The following is a 14,324-nucleotide window of genomic DNA, read 5'->3' as shown; positions in this document are numbered from 1 at the left end:
TAAACTGAGGTAGACACGATTTTTCAGAAGTAGCCATCTTTCTGAGGCAGGGTTATGCCTACTTCCAAAAGGAGTGGTCATAAAGGGGGGCGAAGTGACCCTAAGGATCAGTAGACTATTGGGGACTTCTGTAGTTGTGTGGGCTGTCACTGTACTTACTCTAATGAACACATCCTAACAGAAAGTATTCAAGAATATGTTCTAGACTCCAGATCCATCCTTAGCCGGTTATTTTAGAAAGTTACTGATAGACGTGTTCTAAGGACTCAACCAGCCCTACCAACCACTTCCTTGCTTGGCTTCTTTTCATACCATCTCACACGTTTCACAGAGGGGTCCGATGTCTTGCTATCTTTCCACCATTTGATTTAGGAAAAGTTCATTGAATGTAACTGACTTGTGCATTCAAGTGATATCGGATGCATTCTTTTGGTTCCTCAACCCTTCATGCAGTCCCATCCTTACTACCAAAATTAACAGCACGTGTACTATAGTTTTATTTTATTCATAGTGTGGAATTTCATTTGATCGGTCACAGTTTACTTCTCCTGCTTCACACCTGACCCAGTCAAAGGGACATACTTAAAACCTGCGCTGATTTGAGCTTTTAGGAATTTCTGAGATTTAAAGAGTGTCTCTGGATCTGTTGAGCACTCATTATGAATGCGTTTGTAGACATTCTTCACAAAGTAGTCTCATCTGTTTTTTTATACCCAGAAATACATGGGTAGGGTTAAATATGGATTATGTTTTTTTTGTTTGCTCATCTCTGATGGCGAGAAAGTCTTTATAAAGAATGTTGAGATGGATTACTGATGATGGTTATTACCTCTGTGGTAAAGTTGTTATGAAGCAACAATGAAACCCAGCTTGACTTGTACCAATACCTTCTTAATTATGTGCTCTTCTTTCAGGGGGCAAGAAACCCTGTTATGCTACACCCATTGCAGTTTTTGGGTCACTAAAGTGGGTATGAACTCACTCTGACTGCACGAGACTGGATTGGCTCAGTCACCACTTTTACACTACGTTTGCTTTCTTCCTCCTCTCTCAACCGTAAGTATACTGCATCTTGAGGAAATGGAGCGGCATGCAAATTTAGGGCAAAACCAACTTGATAACTGCACCAGCTTTGGTGTATGATTTACCACATGGCTTTAGAGCGCAACAAGAGCTGTTGTCTTTCAGATACGCGTGACCTCTTCAGGTTATCAGTAGCACAGCAATGCTTCCTCTGTTATACCAGCGCCTTGCGATCCAGCCGCCAAAATTAATATTGAGCCTTTAATCTTTTCTAAAGCTGTGCCCAATGCCTACTGAAATATGACGCTGCCATCTAGTGTATACTCCAGGACTTTAGTCTGGACATATGTGCAAAGGCATGAAATTGGAAGTCAGGACTTTCTTTACAGGGTAACTCCATGTCCAATTTCTCTAAAGCGTAATTCTTGGGGAAAATCAGCAGGGCCAGAATCTCATTAAAGGCTTGCTCACCTCTTTGATGGAGGGCGTCTTATTTTAGATGTAAAACACGGTCTCATCTCTACATACGGTGCCTTAAAAGACGAGTGGCCTATACTAAATGAATAAGAAGACTAAATGTTTCGACCCTTTACATCCAATTTAGTGCTTTTTCAATTCAGAAGCGAAAACAGCGGCATTGACTGATTTCCATCTTTTGAATAAAAGACTAACAACAATAATTATGCTAACTTAAGAGATCATGACACATATTTGGATTCTGCTTTTTTTACGACTAGATATGAAAAGTCTGAGAATTGTATAGAGCTAGAGTAAAGACTCTTTGAAATCAGAAAGAAAAATCTTAGGTTAGCGTTTTTTAGGATAATTGTTCAAGTACTAATAGGATATTTATGGCATTTACATACTGTGGACCTAGCTGCAAGTGCAAAGCAGTGCATAAAAAGTAAGACAATAAAGAACATTCAACTTATTTATTGATAATGTGCAGGAACAGTATTAGTAATTACGACTAAAGCATATTAGGGACTAGTCATCAGTTCTCTGGGAGTTGCTTCCAAATTCTTGGAGCTTGTCATGAGGCTGCCTGTATCATTGTCTTTCTATTTTTAGATCTCCAATGGAAGAATAATTTGCTTTAAAACTCCACTCACCTCACGAGATGCATAGGACGGCCTAGATTGTGCGTGAGTCAGGCCATGTTAAAGGGAATTTCTTGCTTCAGGGAGAAATCAAAGCAATTTCTCCTCTTAGAATTGGATTTTACAAGGTGAGCTGCCACATGAAAATGTATTGAGGGGCATTTTGGGAGACCCAAGAGTGGAGCTTTGCCCGGGTTAAAATGAAATCGGCCTAGACCCTGTACCACTGCTATGGAGTTTATCCATGGGATGCATAGATTTAGTTTCTTTAGTAGGGATAGTTGGAAAGTAGTAGCTGCTCAATGTAAGGTACCATAGTGATATTTTCGTCAATAGTGAAACCCAACAATTTGACAGATGAGACCAGTTTGGAAGTAAGGCACAAATGTGAGAGCTGAAGGAGGGCATTTATTTTTACTTGTTTCAGTGAGGTTGAACAAATTCAGTTACTTAGCTTTTCGATACACGATTTTTTAAAGCAGTAATGTCAGATAGCTTTGATACTTTAAGACAGATGTTTAATATTATATGCGTTCTGATGTACAAGGATCTCATTTTCTGAAGCATCTGACCAGATGGTTCCATGTAGAGATGGAATTAGAAGGGGAAAATTATGGAGCCCTGGCATACACCACATTTTACTCGTGTGGTACAAGATCTGAAAGAATCTAGTTTAACAAATTGGTCTGTCAGAGAGGAAAAATGCGAATCATCGGAGTACTTGGCCCATGAGTCTAATTCTGGTGGATAAGATGGGGAGTAGGTGGTCAGGATCAATGGATTTTGTAGTATCAACAGGCATGTGTCAATGTCATTATTGGTATGGAGAATATCATCCATTATTTGGAGGGTTGCTGCAGTTAGGTCAGAATCTTGACTAATAAGAGTTTAAGTGTTCCACGTGGCAGATAATCAGCAGTTGCATAGAGACTGTTTTTATAAATATTTCTACAAGAAAAGGGAGCTGGGAAGCCAATCTCAATTCTATTGCTTAAGTCTCTAATGTAATGGGGTAATTTGGGCTGATTTTAGTGCTGATGAAAACACCCTTTTCTACGGCTGTATCTACTATTTTGTGTATTGGTGGAGAAATGCCTTGAGCATAAGGTATTAGTAGATTTTCAGGAACATTATCATCTACATACGATGAGGGGTTGTTTGAAGCATTTGAAGCAATATTCCGCAATATGTTGTGGGGGTTCTGAATGATGACCATACCTTCATGTTTCGTTCTGGGTCTGCCAGCTCTATTTTTGCATTTCAGTTTGAGTTTACATCTCTCTCTGTATTTTAAAGATATTATCCAAGAAGAAGGTGACAATATTGCTGTGGATAGAACTTTTTAAATGTTTAGGTTAGAGACCTGTATTTAAAAAAGAACTCTGGATCCGTTTGAAGCTCTAAACTAGTTTTTTAAGTAGTTGTCCATTATGGCAAGCATTTTTTCCCTTTATGGTTTTACTTTGCAATTTCAGCAGTTGTCAGCATAGATCACAGATTTTCTAAATTTCTTACTTTTCATCTACTTACTTTTAGTGTGTAGGTTAATTAAAATTAGTATGTCTCTTTAACCAATTTTAGAGAGAGGGGGTGGTAGCCTGTTGCGGATGTTCAAGAGCTAAGCAATTGTAACAGTTGGTGAGAGCTTCTGTTAGGCGCACTGCATGTGTTTATCCAAGCATTTTAGATCTCCTGAAAGTTGCGGGATTGCGATGTTGTTTAGAGATCTTCTCCAAATTGTTTTGCTCAATTTTGTGGATCAGAGTGTGTTTCACGTGGTGGTCCGTCCAGTTAAGCATCATGGGTTTTTCCGTCATTATATGGTTTGGGGATGAGGAGCAGGGGGCTGGATTAGGCTGAGGTTATTGCCTTTTTTACAAAGTGATCGCTCCGTTAGTTGCAAGAGCCTATCTTGTGCTCTTTTCTGAGGCATAGAGGGAAGTTGCTTGGCAGATTTCAATTGGGATAATGTTGTACATCCTTTCCCATATCTGTAGCTCTGGCATGAATAACTGGTTTTATATAGATTGAGATGTATTGCATTGGTTGCTTTTTTTCTCATTGGGTTGCATATTTTCTTACCACTTTTTAGGATAAGAAACGTTGCTTTCAATATTGAACAGCCATATCCTGACAAACGATTTCTCCTCCAATCAAGCTCAGCACACCGTGTTGGACTTGCAACAGTCATTTTATCAGCTGTATCCAGACATGTGCATAGTAAGAATTGTTTTCTTCATTGGAAGTAACAACCACTACCAGTATACGTTTTATTGGAAAGCTGGTGTCAACAAAGTTGCAATAATTTAGCCAGGCCATCACCAAGTCTCTGATTTATTTCAATGGAAGAGTATTTTAAAGAAGTGGTAGAATTCTTCTCACTAGGAAGAGTTGAAATCCAGCATTAATGTACACAGCCATTTGAACAAGAGCCAGCAGGTAGCCCCTTTTTCTTTAAATTTCCTATTGAAACTGAGGAGCTGGTATGAGCCGGGATGATTGCTTGCGTGGGTAATGCATCCATTGCTGAGATTTATATGATGTATGTAATGCATATATGATATTTATATAACCCAAAGGCCACGTTTGCCTTATTCCTCAGTAGCTGAAACTATGAGCACCATACAATTGGCTATTAGGAACACTTGTCATATGTACCAAGAAAGTATTTATTGTGTATAGTGCACCATACAAATGCTCACTTAAAATTGCAGTCTGGTACAATAGGCAATTCTCACTTACCAGACACAAAATGGGAAACCACCTGCTCTTCCCCATTCTCTGTGCAGACAATTTCTTTACCTTTTACTAGATTGTGTGGATTTCTTTACCTTTTACTAGATTGTATGGACACAGGCCAGCGTGCAAGGGACTGTCCTCTCTTTGAATGTTCACCCAGTATCGACCCCTCCTGACAATATAGCCCTAGTGCTGGACAGATTAGGGTAAGAACCCATTAATTAATCCCATGCATTAGGCCAAAGAATGCAGCTTAACCAGCAATGGTCAACAACTTGGGCAGAGGAGTTGGAGTAAAGTCTGAGCCTGACTCAAGTCTAAAAGTCCTTTCCTATCCGCTTGAGGGCTCCAGTGCTTGTGGTCTTATCTCAGCAAAACAAATCACTTTCAGGTGAAGCCAACGCCCCAGCCGCGCCCGGAAGGGAAATGTCTTTAGATAGAACCAGTATTTCCAGTTCGAGTTTCAGGCGACTGCCATTGCTAACAAAGGGTGCTTTTGCTTCCGGTTCCGCGTACACCTGTGACTCTTGCTCTTCAGAAGTTAATAAGACACTGAGATAAACATCCGTGAGGAGCACAGGGTGGCTCCCAACCTTTACACCCAAGAGAACAGGAAACACAAACGACTGAAGGTTGGATACAGCAGCTTACAAGGATAAAGAGCTGTTCATAGGAGTTTAAAATATGTTTCATTCATTTATTATTTGTATTTTCTCTACTAAGTGGAGTGGCATTTGTTTGGTTACCTGTACCATCTGCAATGGAAGCAGTGTACAGTCCGGTCATAAGGGTAACCTATACATGTAGGAAGAGAAAAGTGGATGTCATGGGTTGGAATGGATTATCTTAAAGTGACAGGAGAGGGTGTGTGGGGGAAAATAAATCATGTGTCAAACAAGGGAGAAGGGAGGAGAAAACAGTATCTAACTCCTTCTCGGAGGCGAGGAGGGGGTGAATGTCCAGATATGCTTAAGTGGTCTTTTTCAGAGTTTTGGGTCCCTCCATGATACAGCATCTATTTCGTCTGCTGAAGTAGTTGGTGGAAGAAATGGGGAATTCAATCTAAAAATGGGCGTCAGAAAATCGAGGTCTCTTGGGGACATTTTATGTGCGTGTGCTGTAGAACTCTACAGGAAGTTGGCTATTGAGGCACTCTGAATGTGCGCCTCAGGATCTTGAATGCGTTCTGGTCCCAACAGTGAATTAGTGGAGTTTTATTAAAGCCTGAAAATGGCACAGCACATGGTAACTCGTCTATTCACCTCTAGAGCTGGATTGTTGTTTTGATACCGATAGAAATATTTCTACCCCAAATTAAGTATGTTTCCTGAGAAAGAAAAAATCTTTCACAAACAAGACTAGAAGAATCAGGGCACTATGATGGAGGGACTAAAGCCTCTAAAACTTTGCGCGGACAGGGTGGGCTGAGGCAATAAAGGCAGATTTTGAGAATCTCCGTTTTCGATCTAATGCAGGTTATTCCTGTCTGAAGTTCTTACCATGCTGAAAGGTACTTTGAATTCACTTCCCAGGGGTCAATTCTCTGCAATGCTACACCCAGTACCAAAACTAAGGGGTCTTTCCGATTGTTGTCACTAAGTGCAATGTAAAGGTCTAAGAACTCGAGGGTTGATTGGCAACCAGCACACTCTCTAAATCTTTATGGAATGTGGGCTGCTTTCAAGAGGTGGGAGCGGAGAGTCATGCTCAAGGCATGGGCGAGCAGCACATGATTAGCATCAGTCAGATCATTATTGTACGGCTTACGTCAAGGGTTGGGAGCACAGAGCTGTGCTCAATGGATGGCCAAACAGCATATTTGTGAGCCGAATGACCACGATCATGGCCTGCTTTAACAGGTGGGGGATTGCAGCCACCATTATCAAATGGCCAAGTAGTATTTTCCAGCTTCTCATCTAAATCACTATGGCACGTGCCCCGCTTTAAATAGGTAAGTCTAAATAGCTAAGTCTATAGCGCTGGGGACTAGCATAAAAAGATTACTATTGGTCGGGTTTTATGCCTGGGCTAAATTTAAATTATGGCAGCATAATTACCGTAAATTCGGGGATTCTATGTTACGCGAAATGTCCAAAATTATGCTATCATGCCACTTTGAGTAATTATGCACTATTCACTGTAAGATTTACAGCGAATACACACGAATAACAAAATGCAAAGAGTTGTTTGTGATGCTTTTCTTGCAATATTTTTAAGTGCAAAATATGCCGCGCATCAAAAATGAACACGAGCACGCAATTTCACACTTAAATTCAGTGATAAATAACGGCTTGGCACTTTATGTAATAACGCCTCCAGCTGCCAAACGTTCATGTAATTACACAAAAGCATTTATTGTATAATCATGTGTTTTTGATTAGACCGATATAAAGACCATCCGTTAGCTCAACACTGGCTTGCATTCGTAAACGCATCAGTGTCTTAAGGAATCTTTGCTAATGGGTTGAAACGGGGCCAGATAACACATATCCTCAAAGCCTAATGCAGCCCTGGGGCAGCTGGAGAACTATAAACCTGTTTCTAGTCTACCTTGGCTTGGCAAAACCATTGGGAAATGTGTAGCTCTCCATTTGAACAATTATATAGCTTAGAATACCTTACTTTTGTCCATAACAATCTGGCTTTAGACAAGGCTACAGCATGGAAATAGCAACGCTAATAGAGCAGGAAGATATCCATCACATACTAGACGAAGGGAAAGCCTGCCGATTGGTCTTGCTGGACTTGTTGGTGGCCGTCAACACACTTGAGCATGCTATTCTTCTATAGATGATGAAGGTTCAAGGACACTGTCTAAGTTGGGTCAGATCCTTCCAATTTCTCAAACTGCAGAACTTTATGTCACGTATAGAACAGATTTGCTATGGCTATTGCCGGCTTTAGGGTGGTGCGACCGGTGCAAACGCACCTGGTGCTGACCTGGGTTGGGTACTGTCTTTAGAAATAATATATGGGTTTAAATGCACCTGCCGCAGAGTTCCTTTGTGTCCAGCAGTTTTCGAGGCAACAATAAAAGTGTCAAAATAACTCTTGTGATTAATGTTCCTGCTGAAGAGAGATGGTGTTTTGTCTAGTGGCAGTTTTGACTCACCATAAAGTAGCCCAGAGGGTTAATATGCCTGCTGCAAAGAACGAGTACCATGCAGTTCACAGACCTGTATTTAAGTGTATAGCCCAGTGGGTTACTGCTTTTGTTACAGAGATACTTTTGGTACTTGAAGGTAATACGTTATAATCCTAATATAACACAGTGACCTATGAACTGTCAAAGAGATGCATGTGAACTGCATGGTATAGGTTAGACCATAATGTTTTGACCCAGCCTTTCTTTTTCCTAATGTTGCTAAAAAGGGTTAGTTTGTGTACAAATACATTTTTATGAGGAAGGCCAACCCAACCATCTGTGGTACGTTTTAAATCCTGAGCTTGTGCTTCTACAGACTTGACACTCTTAAAATATACTGCTTACTAGTATGAATGATGTGATTCCTACACCTTGTAATCCTCATGGTCCTATATAACAATTCCTATAGGATGATTTAAACACAGACAATTCATTGTTTCTGTATAATGTGTGTGTGATGTAAAGTGCTTTGACACCCTATACTGGCATGAGTTGGGCTATAAAGCAAATTAATTTCATCTTAGAGAGGGACTATTGGGAGATTATTGGGCACTGTTGGAGGGTGGCAATGAGGGAATTCGTGGAGAAGTCATCAGGGGTGGGGGCACATAAAAAAAGACTGTCGCACCGGGTGACACCAGTGCTAAGGCCTGCCCGACTAAGGCTCGGCCCTTTCCCCAGCCGTCCTGAATTTTTATATTGAACCGCTAAGTCCGCTTTTCGAAAGCACTGGAAATAATTTCCTTCAATACGTGGACACCACTGAACTATATTATATATAAAGAAGTTCTCCATCTACGATCTGCTCCCACTTTATAGAGGTATGAAGAAATTACACTAATGGATATCAGACAATTGCCTACAATTTATTCCACAGAAGACCTAGCTTTTACTTATGTCCCCAAAATCTAAGAAGAAGATAGACCATAGTCTTTCTGCAGAACTAGTAAATATTGGAATTACCATCTCCATCAGCTTCTGTCAAATCACTAGGGTTTGGATCAACACCACCCTATCTATGCAATAACAAGTGAACAAACTAGTGCAGACTGCAAATTTCCATCTAAGCCAATTAAAAATAATTAAGTTCGAACTATCCAACGAACAGCTAAAGTCAACAGCCCATGCACTAAATATTTCCAGAACTGATGCAGGGAATGCCACCCTATCGGGCTTCCCAGTAAATACCCTCTTAACGCTAAAGGCTGTACTCCGTTCCACCCTATGTTTAATTGCTGAGACACAAATATGATCACATCACTCCATTTTTGCAGGATTTCCCTGAGGGGCTCGGATAAGGTTTAAGATCTGCTGTGTTGATACTTAGGTATCTTTGTTACGCCTGATCCGACTCTCTTTTATGATCGCAACCTTGCGCCTGTATTGATGAGACTGCGAGCAGATGTCCAACATTGGAGATCCCTCCCATTATCATTGATTGGCCGCGCTGCCCTTTTTAAAATGCTAGCTCTGCCACGGTTTTTATATATTTTACAAAATTGCCCAAATAAAGTTTTGGCTGCCTATTTTACAGCGGTAGAGGGTGAAGTACGTAGTTTGTTATGGGACTGCAAGGTCCCAAGGATAGCGCTTCAAAAATCAATGAAGGGGTGGTACGATGGAGGTATCGCATTGCCCGACATACGGTTATATTATTGGGCCTCGCAAGTGGTGATAGTAAATAGATGGAGATATGCCCCTCCGGATGACCCGGCGTGTGTTCTAGACAGGTATCAGATGGACAAAGCTGGCTATCTCGGGGCGCTATATACTAGCTCACGGAGAAAGCAGATCATAGGGCCCGCAAAACACACACTGCAGATATGGAGACTAGCTAATTCCTGGCTGGGTCGGAAAGACAGACTTACTAGAATGACACCGTTGTGGTATCCAGAGAGGCTGGGTATGCTCTGTCATCATCTGGGATTTGACAAATGGGACATGATTGGTATTTCGACGGTAGGAGATATGATTAAGAAGGGTAAGATATTTCGGTTTGAAGAGTTACAGAAGACTTACCAATTAGAGCCAACCGAAATCTTCTGCTATTTGCAAATAAGACATGTTTTGATTGCGGCTTTCCCTAGCTGTAGGGACATACCGGAGTCCTCTCCGTTAGAGGATCGTCTGTTAGTAATAATTTACCAGACTCTTTTGGACAACTAAAGGAGAAATGGGAGAGTGATTTGGGGGTCATTGAGGATGAGGATTGGAGGCAAGCGTTAATGTCTTCCAGGGGGACTGCCATCACACTTAGGTACCGCCTTGTTCAACTTTGTGTTTTTCATCGATCATATATGACTGGAATCATTCTAGCAAGGATAGGGACCAGAATTGACGATCACTGTTTCAAGGGCTGTGGGCAACCTGCCACCTTCTACCACATGATATGGAACAGCCCAGAAATACATAGCCGATGGGGTAGAATCACAACACATATGCACTCTGCCCTAGGGAAGGCGATTACCTTGACTCCGCGGTTGGGCCTGCTCAACATCTGGGAGGCGACAGATCTAACTGAAATGGAACAGCAATTGGCGACGGTGGGCTTCACATTATTTAAATGAGAAATCGCCAGGGGGTGGGGTGGAATCAAACCACCGGAAGTGGCAGTGTGGTATAGGGAAATGGATAAATGCATGATAGCCGAGAAGGAAGTATTTATCGCTAGGGGGTGCCCAAAGAAATGGGATAGAAAATGGTCAAAAAGGAATCTGTACAAAGGAGATATTTGTATGTCGCTAATGGTAGAGTTAGAACTGAGGAGGACTGGGAATGGAGCACAAACTATGTTAAGTATACTTTTGCCTGACCTGATTTTATATATGTTAATATTCATATGTGATGTAATGGGATTATCAGCACATGAGTGAAATATCTGTCATTTTTGCCAAATAAATAAAAATATATTAAAAAAAAAAAAAGAAATCTGTGTTACGAACAATGGCCTCCACAATAGCAGACTGCGCTATCCTGATAATCTCCTCAACATTTCAGGTGATCTGCGCTTTCCAGGACCAAGAATGTGCTTCTTTTAGAAAATCCTTAATTGCGGACCTCTGAAATAATCCTTTTAATGCTTGGCCACTTCCACCTGGAACTCTCTCCCTCCACATTTGAGATCAGTACTGACCATTCTTTCTTTTTTGCCTTTCCAAAACTTTCCTTGGCAAACCAGGCATGATCCAAATCCTTGTCATTAGTTTCAGAGTTCATGTTCATTCTTCCATCCACACAACACCCCAATCTCACATACATACCCTGCTTGTCACAGTTTCCCCTCTTGTTGTGGTCCGGGTGTATTTTGTCTCTACTGAAGTAGTGTTCTCTTGTTGGTTGACCTGCGTGTCTGCAGTTTCATGTAAAGTACTCCATTACCGTTTGGTCCATCAGCGCTATATAAAAAACTTTTAATGAATAAATCCGTCCTACAAGAAAGCCAGAACTGTAAGAAAACAAGTACTGCCAACGGAAGTGAAGATGCAAGGAAAGAAAAAGCATTGACCAGCAGGTTGGCTCGTTCATTCACATTCCTTAAGAAAGAAAATGCAAATATGTTGGATTGTGTTCTACAGAAAGCCCCATTACCTGCTATCCTGCCGATAGGCAAGGAGTGGTCATCCGGAGGGGAGACGGACACCATGATATGGTTCATGTACGCCAACTCTTCCCGATGGGAGAGATTCATGGGTTTCCCTTCCCTGAGCATTCCATCCTCAGAGATCCTAGAGTGCTTGAAATCCACCGGGTGCCTCGTGTTCATGATGAGGGGGTGCATGATGGGGCTTGGCATGAGCTGGATCACTCGAGGGTTTTCCTGCCGGGGGCTGGGCACTTTCCCATGGTCCGATAAAGGTGGTGGGCCGTGGCTGTTCTCCATGGGGGAGACAGCAAGCGGGTAAGACTCCTGTGAATGGTGGTTGTTTTCCAGGTGTAACCGGGCGCTGGACAGTCTCTCTGCTGGTGAGAGGCGCCGGATAGTATTGTCCATGGGAGACCTCTGAGGCTGTAACTCAGGATCTGGTGAAGGCCGGTGATTGTTTGTTATGGGGGACCGAGAGCGGTGCAGCAGCTCAATGGTCGGAGGATTGCTGGGCATTTTATCAGCTGACGGCCTTGAAAGCCTTGGAGAAAAATTATCTGTAAATAAATGAAAAAAAACACATTATTTCACCAATATTTGCACTCATATCACACCCACGTCCAAAGTAATCGAGTGGTATGAAACATCCACTACTTAGTTGGTGTTTAAAATTAAGTCTCGTCAATGACATAACTTTTAGTTTAGGTCAAGAGTCCGATCCATCGTTTTCTTATCAACTACAACTGTACACTACACTTTCAAGTATGAAAGGAAAAAATGTCATTGATCAAATCACCTTACTTTATCACATGGTATAACAATAGCATTTGAATTTTTCAATCACTGCATAATTTTAAGAGCGTAACAATTTCGAGACATTTTGATTCTAAATCTTGTAAATATAGACTATATTACTCATGTATATGTCTGTATAAATGTTTATAGTTTGGAGATTCTACTGTGAGAGATGCAGAGTGATGTCCTCCTAATTCTAGGAGTTGGAAACAATCGCGAGTCAACAAGAAAGTAAACAAGTTCAATAGGAAAGACACCCTCTTTCAAGACCCGTGAATCTCGTAACCTCCCCAGAAAATGTTTTAATATAGTGGCCAATTCCTGTCCCAGAGAATAAAATGGCATACAATTTACGGTTTCCATTCAGTCCTTTTCCCGCTTTTGCACCCCTCTCCCTATAACCAATCCTGCTCAAAACACACTCAAACACTTCCTTTTCCCATTTTTAAAGCTCCAGTTCTATACTTCAACTTTCATTTATTACTTAAGAAGGACATTAAAGTTTGCCCTTTTTCTGCAGTCTTCTACAACTTCCTTCAAAGCCTCAGCCTGCATATCCTGTGCAACGTCATTGTATGCCTCTTATTAAATAAGCAACACATTCTCTCTCACTGCATCAACCATTTTCCGCCTTATTTAATGCTGCCACTAGAACTAAAAACCATTCCCTATCCTCACCATTGGATCTCACAAACAATGTAATGACAAAGCTTTTGTCCTTTCAAACCAAACTTGGCCCTCCATCTCTCACTTTTCTTCTGTGCAGTGCACTACCAATCCCACCTTTCATTGCAACAGCATCATCTCCACTGCCACATTTCTGTATCTTCACCAAGAATGGTTCAATCTCTGAGAAATTAAGTTCTCATCATGACTTACTGGTGATTGGCAGATGCAGTGCACAAAAAGAACACAGTGCTCCTCTTGAAAGAGTCCGGTTTAGAAACCGCAAAATTGTTATAGGCCAAGAATAAAATTCATATTCATTATAACCTCCATAGGATCCTGGTGGACATTTAAACTACTTTCCAGTAAACAGGAAGTTGATTCACATGTATGCCTAGATAAAGAAGCAGCCTTCAAGATCTCAACGAGAATTGCTATGAGCTTCCAAGTAGCATCTGGAAAGCTGACCCAGGGGAATTTTCTCTTAACATTCAACAATGTATGTCTGGATATAATTTTGAAAAGACTATCAAACTACCTACGTACAGAGAGTTGCCGTAGTCGAGTTGGCTGGTGCTGAAGACCTGTCATGGTGCATCCCGTGTGTAGGGGTAGCCATTTGAAGGTCTTACGTAGTGTTCGCAGAGTAAGGAAACAGGTGGAGGAGACAGCGTTTATCTGTGATTTTATGGTGAGCTTGTTGTCAATGATGATTCCAAAGTGTCTGGTTTCGTCAGAGTGTGGGTGAGGGTCCTAGGGCTGATAGCCACCAGGAGTCATTCCATGGGTTGCTGTTGTTGCTAAACTTTAGCATATCGCTTTGTCTTTCTTGCTCCCACTGCATGCTCTCTTCTTATCAGCGCTTCGAAAAAGGCCACCCATCAATACTATATTCTGGTTGCTGTACCTGCTCTGCTCCAATGAATCAAGCTCCATATATATTTAGCCTCCAATTTCTTCACACTTACAGAACATCTTAAGATTTTCAATTTTACATTTTGCTCCTTTATGTATACTTCATTAATCTGCTAATATTTAATTTTCTAAATATTCGTGGAACCCCCTAGTAGGCATCAGGAGCACAGGGTAAGAACTGCTGCTTTAGACCCTCTATGCAATTAAGGGAAGAATGATATGTCCGGTATTGATGACATAAGTCAAGCTCTAAATTTCAGCAACAGTGGTCTGTGATACAGCAGAACACACTATGTTTATCCAGTTTCAAGAATAAGGACCAATTTGTTGGTAATCCATTTATGAATCTTAGAAGTAC

General features: G+C 41.3%; 1 protein-coding gene and 1 long non-coding RNA gene across 8 annotated transcripts in view; one reads left to right on the top strand and one right to left on the bottom strand.

Annotated features, from left to right (window-relative positions):
* LOC144807864 (uncharacterized) overlaps positions 1 to 14,324 on the top strand; it is a 544,498-nt gene that overhangs the window by 296,859 nt on the left and 233,315 nt on the right. The window lies entirely within an intron of this gene.
* ETV6 (ETS variant transcription factor 6) overlaps positions 1 to 14,324 on the bottom strand; it is a 299,142-nt gene that overhangs the window by 78,016 nt on the left and 206,802 nt on the right. For both annotated transcript variants that reach the window (XM_078673411.1, XM_078673418.1), the window contains exon 5: positions 11,596 to 12,147. In XM_078673411.1, the coding sequence (XP_078529537.1) occupies positions 11,596 to 12,147 (552 nt within the window). The remainder of the gene's footprint in view (positions 1 to 11,595; positions 12,148 to 14,324) is intronic.

This window comes from Lissotriton helveticus, chromosome 1_1, assembly GCF_964261635.1.
Source record: "Lissotriton helveticus chromosome 1_1, aLisHel1.1, whole genome shotgun sequence".
In the NCBI taxonomy this organism is placed as follows: domain Eukaryota; kingdom Metazoa; phylum Chordata; class Amphibia; order Caudata; family Salamandridae; genus Lissotriton; species Lissotriton helveticus.
The sequence above is the reverse complement of the archived record's forward strand: the minus strand, read 5'-3'. Positions and strand labels throughout refer to the sequence as shown.